The 23789-nt window shown below is 40.3% G+C and overlaps 1 protein-coding gene across 1 annotated transcript in view; it reads right to left on the bottom strand.

The window, feature by feature from the left end:
- The window catches only part of TRAPPC10 (trafficking protein particle complex subunit 10), a 42344-nt gene extending 19389 nt beyond the window's left edge, over positions 1 to 22955 (bottom strand). The window contains exons 1-10 of the mRNA XM_040545443.1: positions 22649 to 22955; positions 13803 to 13884; positions 12992 to 13127; positions 11216 to 11412; positions 9531 to 9726; positions 8327 to 8438; positions 7085 to 7332; positions 5433 to 5579; positions 3246 to 3360; positions 2040 to 2116 (exon numbers count right to left, since the gene is read on the bottom strand). Of these exons, the coding sequence (XP_040401377.1) occupies positions 2040 to 2116; positions 3246 to 3360; positions 5433 to 5579; positions 7085 to 7332; positions 8327 to 8438; positions 9531 to 9726; positions 11216 to 11412; positions 12992 to 13127; positions 13803 to 13884; positions 22649 to 22742 (1404 nt within the window). The 5' untranslated portion in view covers positions 22743 to 22955. The remainder of the gene's footprint in view (positions 1 to 2039; positions 2117 to 3245; positions 3361 to 5432; positions 5580 to 7084; positions 7333 to 8326; positions 8439 to 9530; positions 9727 to 11215; positions 11413 to 12991; positions 13128 to 13802; positions 13885 to 22648) is intronic.
- Positions 22956 to 23789: the final 834 nt, after the last annotated feature.

The following is a 23789-nucleotide window of genomic DNA, read 5'->3' as shown; positions in this document are numbered from 1 at the left end:
GCATGCCTTAAAGGAATTCTGCTTGAAGCTACATAATCCTGACTTGAAGCTTCTCCATCATCTTCAAGCTTAATTTCCAAGTCAGCCACACTGTCTGCAAGTCACTTTCCTTAACTTGTCCTAAGCTTGTAGTAACTGGAAATTTTGTGAGAAAGGTCTTTCCCTGTATCAACACATACTGTATAGTACCATCAAACTTACTTCTCCAATATCTAACCATCACTGGACATAAAGACATTTCATACCACATTTACAAACCAGCAGCCTCTTCCACAGCAACTCATTGTCCTTCAGTTAGCATATTAAGAACTACTTTAGTCATCAAAAGAGATTGCTTAAGAACATTCAAATGCCTATTTCATTTTTTTAATAGAATATCTGCTGGAAAGCATCTATTCTATGGGGCAGAAAAACAACCTAAAAATGATTTCCCAAAACTTTTCTTAACCTGTTTGTGATGTCTCTTAACTAGAGTCTAAAGAGGGGGGGTGTGAAAAATCACCCATGCATTCTCATTCTCTCATGAAAGAGCTCAAAACAGCACATTACAATAAACTCTATAGGCTCACTCCTCAACCAACCAGTATAAAGTGAGAGGTCTTGGACACCAAACAAATAAATGAAAAGTAACATTCCTCCAAAATTAAGGTAGAAGCCAACACAGAAGATCTTAACAAGTCTTAACAAAAGATTCTGAAGTTGTCTTCTAAGACTAGACACTGAATAAAACAAAACCAGCCTTTTCTGGTAATAAAAGCTCATCATTTCTTGCTTTCAACATTTCTGAAGAGCTGCATTTTACTTTCCAAACTCATGAAAATTTTAAATGCAAATAAGCTATCTTAGTTGTGTATGGAAACTTTAATTAATTCCACATTCTCCACTGAATACATGGACGAAACAAAGCTACATATAAATTGTATGTATTTATGCAACAAACACTGTAAAAGATTTTCTATGTAGATCTGATCTCTACTAATCTGAATTTCTGATGCGTAAAAGCACAGTCAGAAATACAAACAGGATAAGCAATTCTTTCACTTGCAACCTCTGCAGAACCCACTTGGTTTCTTAAATTTAGGAAGATACTGCTTAATTTTGCAGAGATATTAGGGTGCAAGTTGGAACTGAACATGTGTGCAGAGCCATCAATTCTGAGAAATCTTAAGTTTTTGTCTACCTATCCAACTAGTCTCAAAGAAACAAAGCATGTAAGTGAAATCTGGCATCTTCAAAACAAATCTGTTAAGCCTTTCTTTTAATAATAACTTTATAGAAAATGAAGTGGCATTTCACATTAAAAAACTGATTAATTTTCATCCAACTTTTCCCCAGAGAACTTTAAAGGCAGTACTGTAACTATAAAATCATTTTCCTCTGAAATTTCTAAGGAAAACAAACAAGCAAAACAAACCACAACCACTCTTGTGACAGTCAGGTGTTTTGAGTTTTATTTAACAACCTTTTATAAAAAACATCCACTATATCGTTACAATGGCTCCTCAATAAGGGAGCTGTCAGAAAATAAACGTACAAGTTAACGTGCAATGAGAATTGTAATGTTTCAATCTGTGTCAGCTCTAACTGAAATATCCACAGATGTCCCACACTTTATATAAGAAATTCAACAATAACTTAGCTCATGTAACACTCATTGCAAGATGCAAGCCTAAAATATTTGAAGGAAAGTTGGATTCATGCAATAACATTCTTCTGGTGAAGATTCAAATAATTCTGGATAGCAGAGTAGGATAGCCACGACATTGGCTTTTTTGATAGCTAAGTATACATAGCCACAGATAACCTCCAGCCTCATAACTGTAAATATTAATCTACATAATTGAATCTTAGGTCCCATACAGGGCTCCAGTTGTAAAACAAATCAGTGTTGGTGTGTACAGTATGTAAGCAATGACTTTTGATGCCAAAAATGCAGATTCCAGTTCCTAACATCATCTCAGGTTTGAAAATTTTTGCCCTATTTACTTTATAATGTAAATACCCCAAAACTAATATAAATAACCAAAGACTGTACTTACTAAGTAGTGTTTTTCAAAAGCTTCTACAGACGATAAGGCCTCTTTAAGTTTCTTATAAGGGCTCTGTGATGCATTGGCTTTAGGAAAAAAAGAATAGTAAACGTCACTTACAAATACATGCCTATTTTAATACCCACCAACAACCCTTAAAGACAGATCATAAGTTTCTTCCCCAGACTCTAAAATAAGATAAATAAAAGATGTCTCACAAAAACGTGTGCTGCACACGCTGACACGAGTGATGTTCAGTGTAGCCTGGTGAAGACAAGCAGCAATATAGTAACTATACTAACTTCTCCACAAAGTATTTCATGCCATCTATTCAACCTTCCAACACACACAGTTGTATTTAAATACCACTGTATGTTGCCAAGACTAATATTCTCACAACTTTCCAGTGCTGGATTTATAAAACAGTATGACAGAAGTATACTGTAATTTAAAGACATTTTTATACCGTAAACATTGGTCTTGGTAACCGTTTTCCTTTGAAGTACAATTTTCTTTTGTTGAAGTAGCTTGCTCAATTTAAAAGTTCTTGCCAGACCAAATACACGCCAATATTTCCAGAAGAAAAAAGCCCCCATTTTAAATAAACACAACAGGTACTATAGTGCTGAATTAAGAAACATATATCATGACTGCAAGAGCAAGTAAAGTGCCAGCCTGACAGCTAATACTTCAAAGATACTAATTGTTCTAGCATTTTTTTAACTTCTGAAAGCTTATTCCCTTTAGAAATAGCTTTGTGAGTGACAAGTAGTCCACAACCAGTAAATAAATTTAATTGTTGAGCCACTCAAATAATATCACTTCAACTCACATAACACCATGCTGTAGTTCAGGTTGCAGGTTATCTACTTGCGTCAGATCAAGGATCTTCCACTTTTTTATCAAATATTCTTAATACTTGTCTGAAAGGATTAAAAACTTTATTCAAAACTAGTACTATTCCAGAATCTTTACCTAAATGCTGGTAAATGGACCATTAATGGAAAAACCTTACACTTGCAACAGCAAGAAGATGCAGTGATAATTTCAGGTACTAGACCCATTAAAATAAATCCTTGTAAGATGTAATAGAGTTCTATCAATGGTTATATAAATATAGGGATACCCAGAAGTTATTCTTATTGATATATTTATATGCCATGCATTTAAGACAATGTCCGTTATTAGAAAACACATGTATATTCCTGGTAATACCTGTTTCAGGGCGTTCTGCTCCCAATCCTGCTAACAGATCAACAGTTCTGTTAAGGTCTTCTGAATTGGGTCCCTTCTCTGACACGAGCCCACACAGGTAACCCAGAGATTTTAACTGTAAGAGAATCCAGATGCTTGTTTTCAGTAGGTTACAAAACCAATATACAAACCCTTTTATTCTATCACACCATTCCAACAACACAAGACATTTCCATGGAAAATACTGCTGCCATATTACACTGCTTATAAAACCTATAATAAAGTTGCTTCATGGGAAGAAAATAGAGAACCTTTAAAAAGGTAACTCTGATTCTCAAAGTGAGAATTAATTTTATGAAGAACTGAGTTGTATATAACATAAGTTGCAGACTCAGCATTGGAACACATGCATACACATGCACACCCCTGCTTGCAGAGAACCAAATCAGAATAAATCCCTCTCTTTTTCCCTACAAGCATGCAAAAAGCTTGAGATGTTTGGCAGTTACTGCCAAATTCCTAACTGCATCTGCATTTCAGTACAGAAGTTTGAGAACTATGCAATCAAGAAATGCAGACAGTTTCCAATACACCGATTAGATGAGCTTGCAAATTCACCCCAAATATTATATTCAAAATGAAAACCTTCTTGAAAAAAAAAAAGATTATTAGCACAACTAATCTGTTTTAAAACAGTGTGTCACAACTACCATAAAAATTCCTTCCAGACAGCAGCTGGCATGCTTGACAACCAGAAGCCAGGAGAGGATCCTGTGTTAAAGAAGTTTACCATTGGCCATTTGGTAACTCATTTAGTATAACTCAACCAACTACCAAAGTAACCCCCTTCCCCCCAAGCAAAAAGTTCTCAGCTTGTTATATTGCTGTAAAACATTGTAAATGGGGGTGGTCATTAAAGGGAAAACCAGAACCATTAAATTCCGCTTAATTTTCCTCACTAGTTGCTGAACTTCACTCAGTCTGTTCCACTTCACCACTACTCGTTATTCTGTAATTTCTCCTTTTGCCCTTTGGGTTAGAAGAACTATGAATGGCACGAACATTTCCAACCCAGGTACAAAACTTCTTTAGAAATGCAGCAACACGTGAAGCGTCTGATACACCCAACACCACTTTAAACAACTGTTTATTTTCTTTATTCTGAAATTCCTCCCCACTTCCTTTTTTAAGCACCACATTTTAAGGTGAGATTGTCTTTCTACAGTTTAGTAATACTTAAGACAAGGACATCCTACAATCAGCAGAAGATTCTTAGGTTTACTGAAACATACATAAACTAAGATCACAACAAATTGAGAACATCCTACAGGCTATAGAAACAAGGATAAGCTTGCACTCGTCTTCAAAAACATCCACCAAGATCACAGTACAGTATTTCCTTAGTTTCTGGAGTTTCTTGTCAGCTTTTTAAACTGTTTTAGACGCTAACTCTTTTAGAGAAATGGAGTAAGTGGAACCTGAAAAGGCATTCATGTGGTTAGGGAAGGGGCTTAACTGCACTGAAAAGGACATTTTACAACTTTCGGACTTTCCCCTGTCTATGATAAGGGCTGCTCAACTGAAAAACTGCAAGTTATTATTTATTTGCCTCTTTCACAAGCCACCAAGGATAACACCTTCAGTAAAGTTCAAGGGCTATTAGTGCCTTACTAACATACTGAAGAAGTAATGAACTATGTAAACAGATTGCTGTAATCTCTATTTAGAACAGTAATGGTATCTGAATCTGGTCAGCATCTCCTGTTGTAACTGAAATACACGTTCCTTCTCTTAGTCAAGAAGGACTGAGCTCATTTTGGAGTTCAATTAGCCAATCATTATCAAACTACTGACAGGGAAGGGGAGAACTGGTGGGGAGGAGGGGTGGGTAAGTGTCAGACCAAGTTTAATGACATGAAATATTCTTCCTTTCCATCCCTCCTCCAAAGGGGTGAACATGTTCTAGTAGTTCCCAGGCCTCATCCGCCTGTGGTGCAACCGGGTTATAAACTCGGATGTCTCATCCAGAATATACCCAAGACAATATACCAATATACAGAACCACATGTTAAAGTTCCAAGATAAATAAATAAATATATATATGTGTGTGTGTGTGTGTGTGTGTGTGTGTGTGTGTGTCTGTTCCATAGAAACAAATATCTTATTTCAAAACTGTAATGCCATGAGTACAACACATTATTTGCTCACCTTCTCAGTAGCATAGCTCCATAAACCAACTGTATGGGAAACATTTGCGTCTATTTGAGCCCTATCACAGCAGCCTTCTATTCTTTGTAAGACTTCCAAACAACTCAAGAACACCCAACAATCCAAAGCTCCAGGAGGAACAGAGACCTGAAGATGAACAAAAAATTAACCGAGAAATAAACATCAGTTAGGTAAGAATATACTTCAGCAAAATACTTTTCTTGATACAACATAGGAGCCTCTCTGAAGAATTAACTCTAAAAAACACACAAAAAGGCCAACTCTTCACTAGCTCCTGAATAACACGCACACAAAAATCAGTTCATGAAGCCAAAACGACTAAGCAACTTAACAGTGATTATGTTAATTAGATTTGATGTAGTCATCAGGACGAAAGAGAAGCAAGAGAGGATTAATAGGTACTAGTACTTTGAAGTTTCCAACTTTCTGGAAATTTAAGTCTACGGAAAATAGAGTTAGGAAAAAGTTCTGTAGATTAATACTACTTCTGCAAGGAGGCATCAAATCTCACTAACATTGAAATTCCTCTCAATCCTTCTAGGATTTAGAAGGCTGGTTGTATTTATTTTGGAAAGAAAAAAAGTAAACAAACAAACAAAAAACCACAACAACACACAAAGCATATTATACATGGGAATTTTAAGTTAGTTTTAGGATACACAAAGTTGTCGTTTTAAAAGGCAACATTTCTGAAGTAGATTTTCTGTTTTTAAATGCAGCATGATAACTTACGGAACTTGCTACCAGTGTATCAGGCAGGCCAAAGCTAGCAGTTACTCTTATAATACAACAGATAAAACTAACAGAGAATCAGATATCCATGGGATTAAGGACATGCACAAGTCACAAAGTGAAGTCTAGAAGTCTTCTCATGCATGCTAGGCTATCCTTAAGGATGCATGTCAATTAAAAATGTCATAGAGTATGATCAGCATACAACATCCCCAATAACGTCCCTTTAAAGGATTAAACACCAGCACAAATTGAAGAATGTGTGCTGTGGGGTGAGCACTGAAGTAGGCAGAATGACAAAAACCTCTAAATGCAGTCACTTGTTTCTATTTATTTTTTTTGTCTTTAGATGAGACAACCAGAGGGACAAGCAAAACACAAAGGAGCATTACTGGGCACCAAAAGGAATTATAAAGTTAGAAACACAAAGAAGCCCCACTGCAAATAGTGTTTATAGTTCAGAACTGTTCTTTGTTACAAACTACTAGCCTGCACATCAGCATATTAACCACCTTGCCTTATTTTCTTCAATACAACATTGTTCACAGATTTCAATATATTGTAACCGTAACTCAAGAGCTCAGTAATAAATCGAGGAAAGCAGCAGACAAATTACCTGCCAGGTAAATTACCTGTTAACTTTCCAGGCGAAGACTAGAATATTTTAAGTAAATACAGGTTTGGTTGTTAAATGTGATGTCTCCAATTTCTTTCAAAGACAACTGCATCATGAAACATTCAGTTCTAGCACTGTTACAATCTGGTATTACAGCATCATTTTGATACCTCACAGCCCATGCTTACTGTATTCCAGTGACCAACACCTTAACTTCAACGATCTCGTTAGATCATCATTGGATAAAATCATTTGCATAAAGGAATATATTATACAGACTCACTTCTAATAGCTTGAGCTCTTGCACACAGTTGTGAAGAAGCTCCAGTGCTCTCTGGGAAACCTCCCACGGCCTCTGCAGGAAGATTAACAACGTGCACTGGCGAGAAAATAAGTAACTACGCAAATCCAGTAGAGTAGCTTCTTGATTCTGAATTAGCTCTCTCTTCTCCATGTCTATAGGTTTTCGGAGGATTAGACCATTCCAGCTCCTCACTGGCTGGCAAAAAAACGTCAGCCAGTTTGCACCATCTAAGTAAATAAAGTTAGCATCCAAGAATCAATCACTGCTGTTAAAGCTTTTTTCCTTCCCCCCACTTCGAGGTCACAAGCTTGCTTACTCTTTCTTAAATTATTTATCCATGATAAATTTGATGCCTTAACGTCAAAAATAAAACAGAACAACAGAAATTCCATAGCTAAGTCAACAACTAAATTTTAGAGCATTCAAACCCCATGTGCATTTTGTTTTAATTACATATTTGCTATTAGTATAGTGGCAATAAATTCGTAATGTATTTCTCAGCGATTAATCCTACCTGAAGTTCAAAACAAACAAGCTTTATCCACCTAAGCATTTCTTACTCAGCCATCATTGATGGATGTGCCCTCACTTTCAGGTTTAGCCAGAACAAATATATTTCACTGCAATTACTCCCGCACTGCATTTTCACCAGATTCATAACACACATCTGATTAAAGATGTTATATAACAACACACACTTTGGCTAATTAAAACAGTAACAAGGTGATATTTCTTGCACAGTAATTTTTTGTGAAGAGACGGTTGTCTTCTGCAGTGCAGATTAAGCACATAATTGTTAATCACTACAAAACTGAATAGAAACGTCTCATGTAATTTGAAGCAAAACTGGATGCATTTGTTCTAGAAGCTCTTTATTAAGTAACTCAGCAGTGAACTGTGAGAACAGTAACTGCATCCCAGCCAGATCGATACTTAGGTAATTACAGAGCTTCAGAGCTCTGTTTATAACGATAATTGAATAAAAGCAAAATGCAGGTTTTCATTAAAAACTGTTTTTAATCTCTGAGGCTCATAAGCAAAAAACTGAGTTTGCATACAACATAAAACAGGGGCATAAACTGCCCCGTGAATCTTCACTGCAACATACCATCTCCATCTCCCTTGTACACACGTGGCACCCAAGGCATTGTGTTGTTTTAGCAGAAGTATAGCAAAGGAAACCGTAAATACGTGTTAACCGTATTCATTTAAGACACTTACCACCAGCCCCAAAGTTGACAACGTACTGAGAAAACAAGGCATCCAGTTCATCATACTGCACTAGCGCATCCTCAAATTGCTGCAGCATCTCAAAGACAAAGGCCAGTTCTTCCTTTTGACACACAAGCAAGACAATGAGCCTGTTACTCAAATTAGTCGTGTACGGTATTACAAGCTATCCATCTGCACATAGAGCTTCAAGTAGCACTTTTTCCATCATTCTTCCCCTTCCAGTAATCACAAACAAAAGAAAATCTGCCACCATAGTGGATGCACCACTTCCTCTTCACACAATGAGGTTCACAAAGAAAGCTAGTCATGCAGCTATGCCAGTTAATTCAGTTCTATCCAGATCGTGATTCACTACAAGATACTGTTTATACATCTATTGAAAGTTCAAGTTCCAAAAAGGATAAAAAAAATTGCTGAATGCTCATCTCCCCTAATAACTTCTCCTGTTTAAACTGAGAAAACACCACTGCAGTATCAATAAAGTCTCAGTTGTACAGTGAGAAGAGAGGCAAAGCTGTAGGTAGAAAAAGTCTGAGAAGTAGATGTATCACATGCAAGTGGCAGCACATGAAATCAGAGAAGACATGAAGATAAGGTAGAATTAGTGTGGAAAAAGAAACTGTTCAGGGACTAGAAAATTCAAAGGAATCGAGACTTTCAGTTCTATTGAATAAGAGTTTCTTGCTTTTCTCTATATCATCTAAAGCAGACATATTTAGAAATCCAAAAAAAAATAAATGAAGGGCATTCTCTATTTGGGATTACTTTAAAACAGACACTTCTCTAAAAAATCTCCTCAATGCATACTGATAATAAACTAAGCAAAGAAAGCATAGCAATATTCACATTTAATACCAATTACAAGACTGCGTGTCTTTGCACAATCACAGTAATAGGACACTTAACCAAAATTCAAGGGGAACTACTGCAACTAGAAAGAGTTTTAATTTATGTCTGCTACTGCTGAGGTTCATAAAATTTTGTTTGCAGCAGGTCTGTGTTACGTATAATACAGCACACAATCTCTTCAGGTTTGTCAATCTCAAAAATGTTGCTTTAATACCAGTCTTCATCTTCCCTGCTCTCCTACCTCAAAGAACGAGCAGAACATTAAAAATACCAGAAAGACAACAACAAGCCATTATTAGAACTAGGACTCAAGCACTTTTTTGCTATAAAAAGGGACTCTTACCTGGACCATGAAATACTCGCAGAAACTCCATCCTGGCTCAGTCCTTTTCTCTCTCAAAGTCCTCATGTCATCTTCAAACTTGCCTAGGTTTTTGGTAAAAGACATGAGAAGCAATGTCCTGAGTTTGGTCAGGAAGGCATTCCAAGATTCCTGAGAGCGGGAAGAGTCTTTCAAAGGGTCAGAAAGTACCACACATCTGTAAAGAGATTGACGAAAATTATTTTGAGGGAGGTATAAAACATGAAAAAAATCACACGTAAATGCAGTTAAATACTGTGCATGTCTGACAGATTCACAGTGAATAAAACTGAGCTTTTAATTCAACATTAATCAACGGAAAAAAATAAGTTGGGAGGGGTAGGGAGGCAGAGTGGTCTGCTTTTTTGTTAGTTTCTTAAACTTTCCCATGTATGTTTAAGGCTGTGCTTTATTTTATGGAAAAGAGTTAAGTGTTTTCCATGCAACGAGTATTATAAAGCTTTACTTTTTTTTTTTTTAAGCAAATAATGGATACATTATTCCAATGACTTAAACATAAGTAATGCTGTAGCTAGCAAAGGAAAAAAGCCTACTTAGAAATACAATTGGCAGAACAATAATTATGTTTACTCCTGGCAAAGATTATGCAAGGCAGAAATCAAAGTCCATTAGACCATATATAGTCAGCCTTTCCCAAGCCCTCAAGCCCTTCAAAATGTAACTCTATAGTACATACTTGCAGGTTGTCAATTTGTTTTACACCTACTGTGTGTTAGAACTTCCATTGCCTTTCTTTTTTTGTTTTTAAATAAGCACGTAACAGATAACAGTAATTCACAAATAAATAAGCCTTATTTAGAGCATGTATTTCCTCAGTTTTTATATGATAATCTAATAATGATCAAAAAAGAAAAGACAACTTTAAAGGCAGGAAAGTCTCCCATCCAAACAGAACACCATTTCTGGTTAGAAAAGTAACATCCTATGGCAAAATGATTAAACCAAGCCAACCAAGTAGACAGAAAACAATAAATTGATTCAGAGTTTTTGAACTATTTGCCCAAATAATCTGTAACATACCAAACACTGTCTAGGTACAACAAAAATACTGCCAATGTACAGCATGTTATAACGTGCTGACATGCCATCACTGCCAGCTCACACGAAGGTACAATGAGTGCTTTCATCTACTCTTCTAAGCCACCACCCATTATTAGGGGGAAGATCTAAAGTTAACTCTTGAGATTAAAACAAAATGAAAATATAGAATATATTCAGTGCAGTGTTTCAAAATAAGGAAGAAATTATGTATCAAAGTTGGACTCACATTCAGATTTGTTTATTTTTGTTAACTTTACTGAAGACAAGAAATAGTTTCATATATTATATTCATCATTATTTTCCTTAGAATAAATCCAGTTTCTTCAGACGTTTTAAGTTGATTATTTCTGAAGTTGAAGTTCCGAAATCTGATTATTAGCACACTGCTAAGATCTCAGTATTCTTGAAAGGTTTTTGAAACCAATTACAAACCACCACTCATCCATGAGCAACTGAAAATAAAGTCCTCCCTTTATTGCTTTAAATGATGGAAACAGAGAAGATACTTAAATGAGCAAGGAAACTATTACATGGGGAATCACACTAGTGATTCAATCAAGGCACTAGTTAAAGGTTAAGTAGTCTGCCAGTAAAAGAATCCTTACCTGTCACTTTGCTTGTTACAGAAGTCATTTCTTATTTTATCTACTATAGAGGTTCGGGGAAGGATATTTGTTTTGTTCTTTTTCTTGGCATCACTCTCAACAACTACAATTAGCCAGTCCACTGAGTTGTGAGCTTTGAGAACATTCTGCCACTTGGTGATGTCATCCTTGACTGTAGTTTTGTACACTTCCGTGTCCTGGGATGAGAAGTGGTGAATCACCAAATCAAACAGCAAATTTTGTTCCAACAGAAGAAAAAACATAAAGACATATATAATAGAATCAGAACTGCAAATAAGCAGAATTAAGGCTTACTAAATCCTGCCCAGTTGTGGTGGTTTCACGCTAATGGGCAGCTAAACTCCACCTCACCGTTCTCTCACTCCCCACTACTCATAAGAACAAGGGGAGAAAATATGAAGAAAAGGGGCTCACCAATTAGTGTTCCAGGCAAAACAGACTCAGCATAGGCAATAAATTATATTAATCTCCCTATCACTAGCAGACTAGAATAGTGAGAAACTAAAAGGAAATTAAAAACACTTTCCTCCCATCCACCTTCTTCCACCTCCTTTCCCCAAGCAGTGCAGGGAATCAGGGAATGGTGGCTGTGGTCAATCCCTGACGCTTCGTCTCCGCCGCTCCCTATGGGATGCAGTCCTTCCCGAACTGAGCCTGCGGGGGCTGCCCACAGGCAGCAGCTCTTCAAGAACTGCTCCCACACGGCTCCGTACCACGGGGTCCATCCATCCCCCAGCAGCAAACTGCTCCAGCACGGGTCCCCCACGGGCGGGCGGCAGCTCCCCCCAGACCCCCTGCTCCTGCGTGGGCTCCTCTCCACGGGCTGCAGCTCCAGCCCGGGGCCTGCTCCTGCGGGGGCTCTCCATGGGCCGCAGCCTCCTCCAGGCCACATCCACCTGCTCCACGTGGGCTCCTCCACGGGGGGGCTGCAGCGTGGAGATCTGCTCCGTGTGGGACCCATGGGCTGCAGGGGGACAGCCTGCTCCACCAGGGGCCTCTCCCTGCACAGGCCGCAGGGGAACTGCTGCTGCCTGCCTGGAGCACCTCCTGCCCTCCTGCTGCACTCACCTTGGGGGCTGCAGGGCTGCTCCTCTCACATGTTCTCACTCCTCTCTCCCAGCTGCTGTCTCATAGCAAATTTTTTTCCCCTTCCTTAACTCTGCTCTCCCAGAGGCCCAACTAGTGTCTCTCCCTGGCTTGGCTTGGGAAAGCAGTGAGTACTTTTTGGAGCCGTCTGGAGCTGGCTCTGATCTGACATGGAGCAGCTGCAGCAACCTGCTCACAGAGGCCACCTCTGCAGCACCCCCAATACCAAAACCTTGCCACATAAGCCCAACACACCAGTTAAGACTGCGAATGTATATGAATTGCTTACACAAATAATGAAGTAAAATAGAGATTTATATCTCATGAATAGATGATAACTGAAATAATCTGGCCACATTTGTGCACTATGTGGCAAGTGTGCTGTGCTACTGCAATAATGCTGTTAGACCTCGGGTTTCTTCATGCCAAAGTACTGAACACAGGTCAGTCAAAAGCCTGTCCTCTTCTCACAAAGCAACGTTACAAATACCGCTTCTGGCAAAAAGTACTCAAGTTGACCAAGTTTCCAATATATCAGGTATGCATGCTTAATTGTTTAAACATCATGAAAAGCAACTGAAAAATACCAGCGAGGGCAGTTGGAAAGCCAAACAATTTCATTTTTAAGTCTGAGTATCCAATTTTTCATTTTGCTTTCCTAATACTTACACAACATTCTGTCCAATAAATATGAAGAAAGGGAAAAGTCAGAAGAGCCTTATTCCCCTCCTTGGGTAGTAGCTCCTCTTTAAACTGCACAAAGTTAGATTCTAAATGAATCATCTTCGGAGCACGACCATAAGACCTGCAAAGTTTAAAAACTGAAATTAGCGAACGTGACCTAAGTTGCAGAACATTTTCAAAAATGAAAAATTATTTTGTGGAAGAGGAACAAACTGAAACATTCTGGTACTGGAAACTCAAAAACTGTGCTTACTGCAGTTTGTTAACTAAAATGGGGTATCACTTGAAATGTTACAGATGCTCCTTTTTGCAAGAACAGGAGCTAGAAGCTTTTCAGCTTTCATTAAAAGATTTCTTTTATCTCTAAGGTCTCTAAAAGTAGAAAATTCCAAACAGGAAAATGCCCAAAATATTTTTCTTCCACCAGAACAGTGTGCCATACCAGTCTTTTTTGCATGAAGTTTCCTCTAATTCCACTTAAATTTTACCTATATTCTCATGAAAAAGAGCAGCACATCCCTTTCAAAACATCCAAAGCATATCAAGGCACATACCAAAACAAACCAATGACAACAAAAAAAAAACAGCACTCCTATTATTTTTCTTCAGGGGAAGTTCAACATAGCTGAAGTGCTGAAATGACCATCCTAAGGTGCACAACGTTTACCTTTGTCTTTCTAAGGCAGTTGTCATATTTGATTCAATTTACAGTAAGAGCTTCTCAGAGCGCACACGCACACCTTCCCAAGTCTAGTAACACACTGAAATAGTACAACAGAACCAAATGTAAATTTACCTCCTCCATTCCATGGGTTCTCTTGGAAGCTGCTGAGAAAGCGTAGGATACAGGGAAGTAAATAAATTCTGATCTCCAGCACCTAAACATGAAAGAGATTAGTTTATCATCACGTGCAAATTACACAAAAGATCAGTAAACTATGCTATCAATAGCTTGTTTGAATAAAGAGATGTAATTTTTTCTGGTACTTGGAAACTGGAGTCTAGCACTACACTTTTTTTTGCCCTATTTTTCTTTAAATCAGGTGCTCTCCCAACCTAATACAACACTTTAACACGGCTGATCATACATATGCTGTTATACCTTCCTATTACAGTTTTGCACATACTAATGAGAAAACTGCTCTCTTAGGAAGACAGTATCACCCCTATAGCTGGTCCAACTTTAAAAAAGATAAAAAAAAGTAATTAACGAGCAACTCCTTCACCAGAGTCAGTGCTTTTTACTGGGTTTGATTCCTCTCCCCTCATTACCCTGGGGCTGCTGCCAGTACGAAGCAGCCCACTGCTGTTGCTGCCCTCAGCAACACCAGGTCTGTTAACACGAGGCAGAGCCCCTAGCAGTAGCCCTACGTAGACGCGCAGATCTGTGGCTAGGCTTTAATCCCTTGGGCTTTGAACAACTGCATTAAATACCAACACCGCTGGAGCAGCTGCTTATACACAAGGTGAAACAAAACATAAGGCCCACCATAATACACTGTCAGCAGCCTACAAATATCAATTCTTAAATTCTGTCCTGTTGTATAACTAAAAAAAAGTCTGATTAAATGACAAAATAAGCAAAGCCAGGTCTTCTAACATCTGACCAAAGTAGCTGTTATCCAGTGGTACAGTTTCCTAGAATAGCTTAAAAATAAACAAACAAATAAACACTCTATTATTGGTGCTCCAGCCTTAAGTCTCCAGAAAGTTTCTAAACAAGCGCTTTACTCTTCCCTTCCATCTCGCTCTGTCTGAATTAAGTGTACCACACTAAATCTTTAATATAATACCCATAAACAAAGGTCTAAAATGAATACCGAAACAAGTATTAGTCATATTGCTAATGCTGTCTCATACCAAGTTACAACATCTCTATGAGCTAGGCCATGGAGAACTGTTTATTGATTTGCAACTCATTACTGCCCATAGAAAGTGAAATATGGCTCTGTGATTTAGCAACGGCACGCTGACCCCATTAAAGTGATAGTCCGCGAAGCTTCGAGCCTGACAAGAAAGCAGCATAGCATGGTTCCTGTGCTCTTTCTGTATGCACCTAAACATCTCATATGTGCCCCAAAACGTTGGAGAATGCAACATCTTGAGTAAAAATATTTCTCCGTAACACACAGAAGCTACTAAGGGATAATACTGAAGCACCCTCCTATTACAGAGGACTACATCGCATTATCAGCTGAAGAAAAGTTAAATTGGACTCAAAACCAGTTAGCTTTTCCTCCTGCACTGGCTTTGAGGGAATGAAGAATATATAAAGAATGTGTTTTATCATCAGTGCAAGACTATCCTCAATGATTAGAAGAAAAAGAACGGTCCTTCGATCCAAACTGTATCAGCTTATCTTTTGAACACGTACCAAACACTGCTACCAAATACTGCAAACCCCCAAAGGACTGTAACACTTGAGGTTCTGCTCAACCAGACCCTGTCTCCGCTGTCATCAGCGCATTTGAGCCCTCCATCAAACACTACAAATGAGGTTAGCAGTGGGCAACTCTAGCACAGTACTGACAGAGACGAACACCGGGACTGGTTAGTAGGATCAGCTTGGAAAGGACCATAAGGCTGGCAAGATGCCCGTTAATTTGTTAACTGCCAGGTAATGGGCTGCTCGGGGAGAAGCGGCAGGCAATACGAACACAACCTTCCCGAATAACAGAACAAAACTCCTGCAAAATCAGGATTATTATTTTGAGGGTTATTGTGCCAGGTGCCCAAGACTCAAGAGAGACGAAGCACTGCAGAGGTCTCATTCTGGTCTGGGTATGTCTCTGAAGCATTAGTAGTTGCTGAACCCACGATCTACTTCCGAAAACATTAAACACACACACACCAAAAACAAATAAAACCCACACACGTGAATTTTCCCTTGCATCTCACTGAATTTTGAATGAAACACTCCAAAAGCATAAGTACTCCCCGGAATCCAAAATTACAGCAAACACCAAAAGTCTGGAGAACAAAAAGCTGGAGAATTGCTTTAAAGATTTGCTGTTGCTGTTGTTATTTAAACAAGCAAACAAAAAAGCACACGCACTAAATACAGAGCCATGTGGCTGGATGCCTGAGCACCGTTTTAGCACAGCGAGTTCACTTCAGTGGATGGGGCTCGACACAAAGCTCTCACCCCAAGGACTGTCAGTAATGGAGGGAAAGTACTCCCAGCCAAAGCGTAGAGCATGATTAGACAGAGCTGACAAGGAGAAGGAAGGATGTGTAGGAATGGGAAACAAAAGTAATTTTGGAATCCTATCGTGAGGAAAATGAAGCAGCTTTTTAGAGGAGGATTTTCTTCTCTGAGTACTGCCAGAATTAAACAAGACCTAAATATCCCAGTAGAGATGGTGACTTGGGGATAAAAACCTTTATCACTTAAAACAATTACATGAGGGCATCTTTCGTTTTATTATATTCTTTAAGTTTCTCTCATAAATATCTTCTACAAAGAAATTGAATTAAATTTAATAGATTTATATTCATAATTACACATTTATACACAATTTTAAAATATACTCTGCAACTTCTCCATTTTTTAAATAAATCTAATAAGTCTTTGACTGTTTTATTCGAATACGGGATTTTTATTTTATTTTATTGATTGGTATAGGAAGTCCTGCTAATCCATACCCTCTGGAGTACCCATCTCAGCTTTTCTAGCATGTGTATCTCAGTTAATCCACTCTCCACCTGGATGTCAAAATAAAAAATAAAAATAAAAAAAGAACAAAAGCACACATGTAGCCTCCTCTCTTTGCCTCTCCTCATCCCCAAAATCCAGAAAAAAAGCACAGGAACTCCTGAACTGATGCCACTCCCAGTATGGGATGGTTCTGTATGTGAAGCAGTAACATTTATTTTAACTAACAAAATAACAGAAAGCACTAACGCTCAAATGATATACCTTAGCCAGAAACACTCCTGGAGAAAGGGAAGAAAGGAGACAGCATGTCTGTGTCCCTTCTTTCCACCCCACAAAACTGAGAAGGCATGCCCTTTGCCTCTTAGCTCAATAGTTCACAAACAAACCTAGACAGACAGGTATCTGTCCAGAAATCAAAAGCAAATAAAGCACTGCAAAGTTTTAAAAGGGTTTTACCATAAGCCTAAATCAAACAATGAGGCAGACAGCATAATTTAAAAAGAATTTTTATGACCAACAAACACTTGACATCCCCCAAATGGAGCTCCAAAACGTTTTGTTCAGATGGCCAGGCCAGGCACTAGAGGAACCAAACTAACCCAAACAAATCTGGACTGCGAACCTGGCTGTGAAACCTCGTTACACAACTAAGTAAAGGACATGCACTGTTTTTATATATCCAGGGACATGCTGTATCCCTGTAGTGCGCATCATAACCATAAACCTAATCCTTTGGAAAACCTTTGAAGGTGACATAAAGCAAGAGCTGAGAGGGGCAACTAATGCCAGAACGCCCTTTGTTTGGGGGACAGCGTAACGCAAAGCTGACTGAGCGCCCCACTACAGAAGACCACGCGAAGGTTCAAGTTATGCATCGAAACGTTATGTTATTGGGCCCATGCTTGAAGTTTTCTCCATTCCTTCTTCCTTGTCTTTCTCGCTGACATTACGGCACATGCATTCAATGCAGCCGCCCCCGCTTCCCTCTGCCCCTGTGAAGGGCACTGCTGTGCTGCAGGTCTGTGCGGTCACAGCACGAGATGCAGGATGCCAACCTCACCAGGTTTCCCTGAAGGAGCTCTGTGTGACAGCTCTCTGACCCAGGAACCATGAAATCACTGGCATTTCAGTTGATGCCTGCCCCAAACCCACCTAAATCCCCGAGAATCTACTTTTTTTCTTTTCTAACACATCCCAAACTTTTTAGCTGCTTAGAGGCTTTGTGACTGCAGTATCTGAACATCCCACAGTCAATATTTTCCTCTTGAGGAAATTATCCCAACCCTCTAACTGCGCAGGCAGTGTAAAAAGAAAACTCCTGAGGTCAGATGACTAAAGCAGACAAATATTTTTCTTTGATACCGATGAAAAACCCAGACAACCAAGACAAAAGGCCCCAAATACCTACAAGAGAGCCCAGTGCCAAGACTGCACTTTAGTGGGTTTGTTTAGTTTTTATTCCCAAATATTGTTCAGCACTAATCTTTCTGATCCCGCTTTTCCACTGCTAAAAAGTTCTGCTATGATTCTTTTTTCATAATTCACTAGCCTATTACAACCGTATCCATCTAAAGTTTTGGAAGATTTTGTTTGTGTTAAGGTGGTGGGTTTGGTTTTTAAGAAGTCGTCCTGCTCCCCAGGCTGGCTTCATTTTCAAAAGAGGGCTAAAAGCTGAAACACAAAGACATCTTAATTGCTATATAAAAATTTTACCTAATTCGTTAGTAGTCTGCAGAAGAAAATTCCTTTTAGTAAAATGTTGTGTCTTTACTTTCTGCTGCCCCACCAAGTTCACAAAACAGGGGTTTATGCTAACAAGAATACGCTGCCTCTTCTCATGACAAAGTTAATTAGATGTAAATACAGAATAATATTGGATCAATGAGACAATAGTAAAGAATTACAATGCAGCCAGGAGTCCTGTTTGAGACCAGAGAACGTGCTTCTACAGGGTACAGCTGTTTGAAGGGTCTCACTAGCGGCAAACCACGCTCATCACTTGGCCTACATGGGCCACTTCTTGTTCAACGCATCTTAATAGCTCTGCCTGCTAGCTACAAAGACCTTTTGAATCAAGCTCTTCCAGTCCAGAACAGCATCTTTAACTGTAAGCATTTACTTACACTCCAAAGAGATGTGAAATTCCTCCCGCATCCCCTTTCCTTGTATTAGTCTTTGCTGTTTATGCTGTTCTTGTAGATATTTACAAACACTTTCCATTTGCAGGCCTGCAATGGTTTTGCTGATGGTTTTGCTTTTGTGCACATTTGCCTTGAATGTGCACATTCTGCACGTGGATCAGATGAAATCCATGCACCCTGTTCTCTCCAGAGAGATATATCAAGTCCTTTCTACCAACAGTATTGACAGCTGAGAACAAATACACACACATGCTATATATAAATATATATATAAAAAAACAGATGCTACAAGCTGATAAGGAATGTTCAACAACTACATGGGAATAATTGCAAAAGAACAGCTTGGTAAGAAAGCTTGGAAAATCCTATTAGATCATTTCATTTAGGATTGTCTTCAGTCTTCAACTTGCTCTTTATATGGAAAATGACAAAGATAATAATTTAAGTGCAAGCCAGGTACATAACGACAAGTTCTTCCATCAGAAGACTTGGTTGGTATGTATCTGCCTGAACATTATGTAAATGTTCCAAAGACTTTTTCGAATTAAATTTAAAATATGACCACAGAGAAGGAAACAGCACTGCTTAGGTTTCCTAGGAAAGCACTCTGCATCATCTTAAAGATTATGTCAAGTCAACATTGCAAAGAAGGTACCTAAGTTCAAGATGTCAGAGGCAAACACTCAACTTGCCTCTTCAAATAAAAAACAATTAACGATGTTAAAAACATTATTTCTACAGCAGCGAGAAAGCTAGAAGCTGACTCACCAGTTTGTAAAGTGATGTGCCACAGTGAGAACAACCACAGCTGGACAGTGACGGTCCCTACTGGGTTCCAGACTGACAGTATAAAAATGTGATTCAAGCTGATCTGGAAAGGAGCCTTCGTGGTACTCCGATCTAACTGACAGGAATGACCCGGCATTACATGGGATGCTGCCACTTTGAGGAAATGGGGGAAAAAACAGAGGAACTGCATCTTTCTGTGAACATACTACTTTTTCCACGCTTCAAAAATGAGGCTGTCTGTTTTGTTTAGAGAAAATGCCTTCAGAAGCTGTTGGTTTGCACAACTGACTTCTATTAATCTAAATTCTCCAGCAATACAAATACCTTAAATACAAGACTAACGCAGCTACATACATATCCCAAGGGAAAAAAGCATGGAATTATTACGGAAAGAGTAGTGTCAAAAACTGCATTTGCTATGAGCATCAATTATACAAGCCCCAGGGAAGCTACCTTTTTTTTTTTCTACAGGCCAGAGCCCATATATACATAGACTGCTGTGTACGGGATTGTACCAATGCAGCAAATGAGTACTTTTACAATACAGACAAACTCACAGATTGGAAAGTACAACTCTTGGCCAGTTTGTTCTCTGCAGAAGCTCGCCTTTCAGAGTACTCTCAAATTTATTTCAAGTAGATAAAAACATTTGTTTACAAAACATCGCTGTATGCACAGCATTGAAAACAACTTTCATTCCAAAAAACCCTACAAACTTTTCTCTTCAGTTCTCCATTAATAAGAAACCCTGAAAGCTAACAGGAGTATTTCATGATACAAATGTTCACTTGACAGAGATTAATCTAAGTCTTGTAGCAAAAGGAAATACTTATGTTCCGAGACACAACCTCACTTAACCTTCACTCCTCCTTCATATAGTCTTTTTGACTATTTTTAATTATGACTAGTTTTAACTAGGGGGGGAGCAATTACACTGGACAACTTCAACTGCCTGAAATCAGGACAATAAAACAAGTTGTATCGGCTGAGCAGCTTCTAATATTGTAGCTTTGAATGTATTTTCCAACAAACCAAATCTGAGTCAACAATCCCTGTCCTGAAAGACCACACTTCATCTCCTCATAAATCACCAGCGCTGTAACGGTCAGAAAAGCTTTCCCTCAGGTAAGTCGTTTACGTTGAATGCAACTATTTGAAATTCCATAGTCTCCAAGTAGTCATCTTCTCTGGACAGAGAAGAAAGGAAACTAAAGCAGCTAAAGCAAAATGCATTCCCACCGTTAAAAGTAAATGTTTTAGTTTAAAAATGATAGCAAGTCACTCTTACTACATTCACCAGAGAGGTCATCTCTGAGCACTTTTGCCCAATTAGCTTTATTTTCTGTACTCAGTTGACTCGGACCATCCGTTGCAATCCGCATCAGTAAACACACTATTGTCACGGTTGTTCACAGCCCCAGGAATGACTCCTTTAGTCCAGCAGCAAGGTGCACAAGTGATATACAACATTCACCTTGCATCTCATTTGTAGGTATGCTGCCATCATACTGTTTGATGATGAGTGCAAAATATTTTGCAACCTCAGAATACAATCATATGTGAAAGTCATAATTATTTTTAAAATCAGATAATTGGGTTTGACTGAAACTGATGTTTGGAATTTTCAAAATTTCCTTGCTCAAAGAGACCAAAGTTCTTTCCTGCATTTAACACCAAAAAAAAAAAAAAAAGCAACCCTGAGGTAAAACTACATGTACTTCAACAGGCTGAATGGCGTTTTACATATTCTAATCATACAGGATCAGTGAGGACTGATAGGCACCCCATCTCCTCCCCCACAAAAAACACACACACACGCCAATTCCGATTCAGGATACAACATAAAACCAGCAAACCTAAAATGCTTTCCACCACAGCCTGAGCAGTACCATAACACCAATAAGGATGGCAAAGATATCCGTTACGTTTCCAGTATGCACATTTTTCCATCTTTCACCTGAAGTGAAACGGCTTTCAAAGGTGTCTTGAAGTAGATGAGTACTGCACATTCAGCCCAGATATCACTGACTTCAGATTAGGAACTGCATCCAAAATCAATGAGAAAGTTTAAGAAGAGCACATTTATGGGACAGAGTCTGAAGAAAATAGTGTATATACACACACAGAATTCTGCAATTGTACTGTATAATTGCAGTTGGATATTTTTCTAAATACCAATATCGAAGATGTTAATTGTCGGTCACAAAAAATAATGCTTACTCTGCGCTAAGAAAACACACAACTATGAAACAAGTTTCTATTGCACAAGCGCATGAAGCATTCCCAGTGCTTTACTCATAAAACGCAAATATCTTGTTTCTTGTGCCACCGATAGCGTTACTTTTGACCAGCGCAGAATTCTCCGGCCGATCCCGCTCGCCGTCCCGCGGCGTTGGCAGCCTTACAGCTGCAGTTCACGTGCTGGCTTTACGTGAACTTTGTGTGCCACCCTCCATGCCTGTGCGAGCGCAGGGGCTCGCATTTTCCATCCGGACCGACGTCCAGGCGTCCCGGCTGCCTACCTCTGACACCTGGAAGGGCTAATTCACCACCGCGGCGTGCCGAATAAGCTGAGATCAAACTAAAGCGCGGTAGTTACGGATTAAATTTAACAACATCAGCAGAAGACGCCTCGTTCCTCCTGACACCCTGCGCACTGCCACACCAGCCAGAAGTTTGAGGCTCGAGTCTGACTGCCATACCTCTATGTCCTTCCCTCATGGCCATACCTCCGTGTCCTCCCCTCAGCACCCAACGGCCCTAACCACATGTTTTTATCGACCACCGCCCCACGGCACCAGGGGGCGACCCCCAGTTCGAGACGACCCCCTCGTGTGCCATCAGCCCCCTCAGCCCCCCTCGAGTGCCACCAGCCCCCCTCGGGTGCCACCAGCCCCTCTTCTGTGCCACCAGCCCCCTCGTTGCCCCCAGCCCCCTCCCCGCTGCCATTTTCCTCACGGGGGGTTGGAAGGAGCGGCCGGCAGCCGCCCACCCGCTCCGGGGCGACCCCCGCTCCCCCCAAACCACCAACCCCCCGTTGCCGGGCGCCCTCACAGGTGACGATGGGCTTGTTCTCCATGGTGTAGATCACCGGCGGCTTCTCCCCGCCCTCCTCCTCCTCGGCGGCCGCCGCCGCGGCGGGGTCCATGAGCGGGCGGCGTCCTCAGCCGCGGCTCCCCCGCCCGCCCGCCGCCATGGAGACGCCGCCGCCGCCGCCGCCGGGGGGCTGCCGCCGGGGCCCCCCCGTTGCTTTCCGTTCCCTTCTTTTCCCTTCCCTTCCTTCCCCGCCGCTCCGGAGGGGAAGGCGCAGGGCCCATCCGCTTCCTGGAGCAGCGCGGAGCATTACCGCTTCCGGGGAGCGCCGCCGCCGCCCGGCCGGGCGCGGCCGCGGGGAGCGGGGCGGTGGGCAGCGAGGCGGGGGGGGTGGAGGTTCTTCAAGCGACCCCGGGTGGGTTTTTTTTTGTCTGGAAGATGTGCTGTGCGGGTCGCAGCCGCCCGGCAGCTGGCTCAGAGGTTCATTAGGGGGGTTAGGTTGGAAATTAGGAGGCGTTTCTGCTCAGAGGGTGGTCAGGCGTTGGGACGGGTTGCCCAGGGAGGTGGTGGAGTCACCGTCCCCGGGGGTGTTCAAGGAAAAGCTGGACGTGGTGCTTAGGGACATGGTTTAGTGGGTGACGTGGGTGGTAGGGGGATGGTTGGACCAGATGATCTTGGAGGTCTTTTCCAACCCTAATGTTTCTATGATTAGGTGTGTCCTGGAGCAGGTGTGAGCCTGGTGTGGGCAGGTGGGTACGTAGAGGTGGAGGAGATGCGAGGGCAAGGCTGGGCCAAAGGCCATATTTCAACCCCAGAGCAAAGAGTCGTAGCTAGGGCATTCACATGCAGCCCTTAAAGCGTAAGTATTTATATTGTAGGTTTTTGCATGTGTAGGGTTAATATACTAGTGCCCCTCTGTTAGTTCTAATTTCTTTGTATTAGACTTCAATACTCATAAAGTTCACTTTCTGTACCGCACACTGAGATCCTGTTCTTTTGATTTGTTTCTAATAAATCCACTGTTCAGCTTGGAAATGTGCAATTTCTTCAGAATCAAGAACCCTAAACTTAAAGAATTTATACTTTCCGATCTTTAACAGAAGCAATTAAGATACAGAAGGCCATGCTATAAAGTTGCCTGCCATAAAGGGTAAAAAAATGA

Source organism: Cygnus olor, chromosome 1 (assembly GCF_009769625.2).
Source record: "Cygnus olor isolate bCygOlo1 chromosome 1, bCygOlo1.pri.v2, whole genome shotgun sequence".
NCBI lineage: Eukaryota > Metazoa > Chordata > Aves > Anseriformes > Anatidae > Cygnus > Cygnus olor.
Note: the sequence above shows the minus strand (reverse complement) of the source record. Positions and strands in the feature narration are given on the sequence as shown.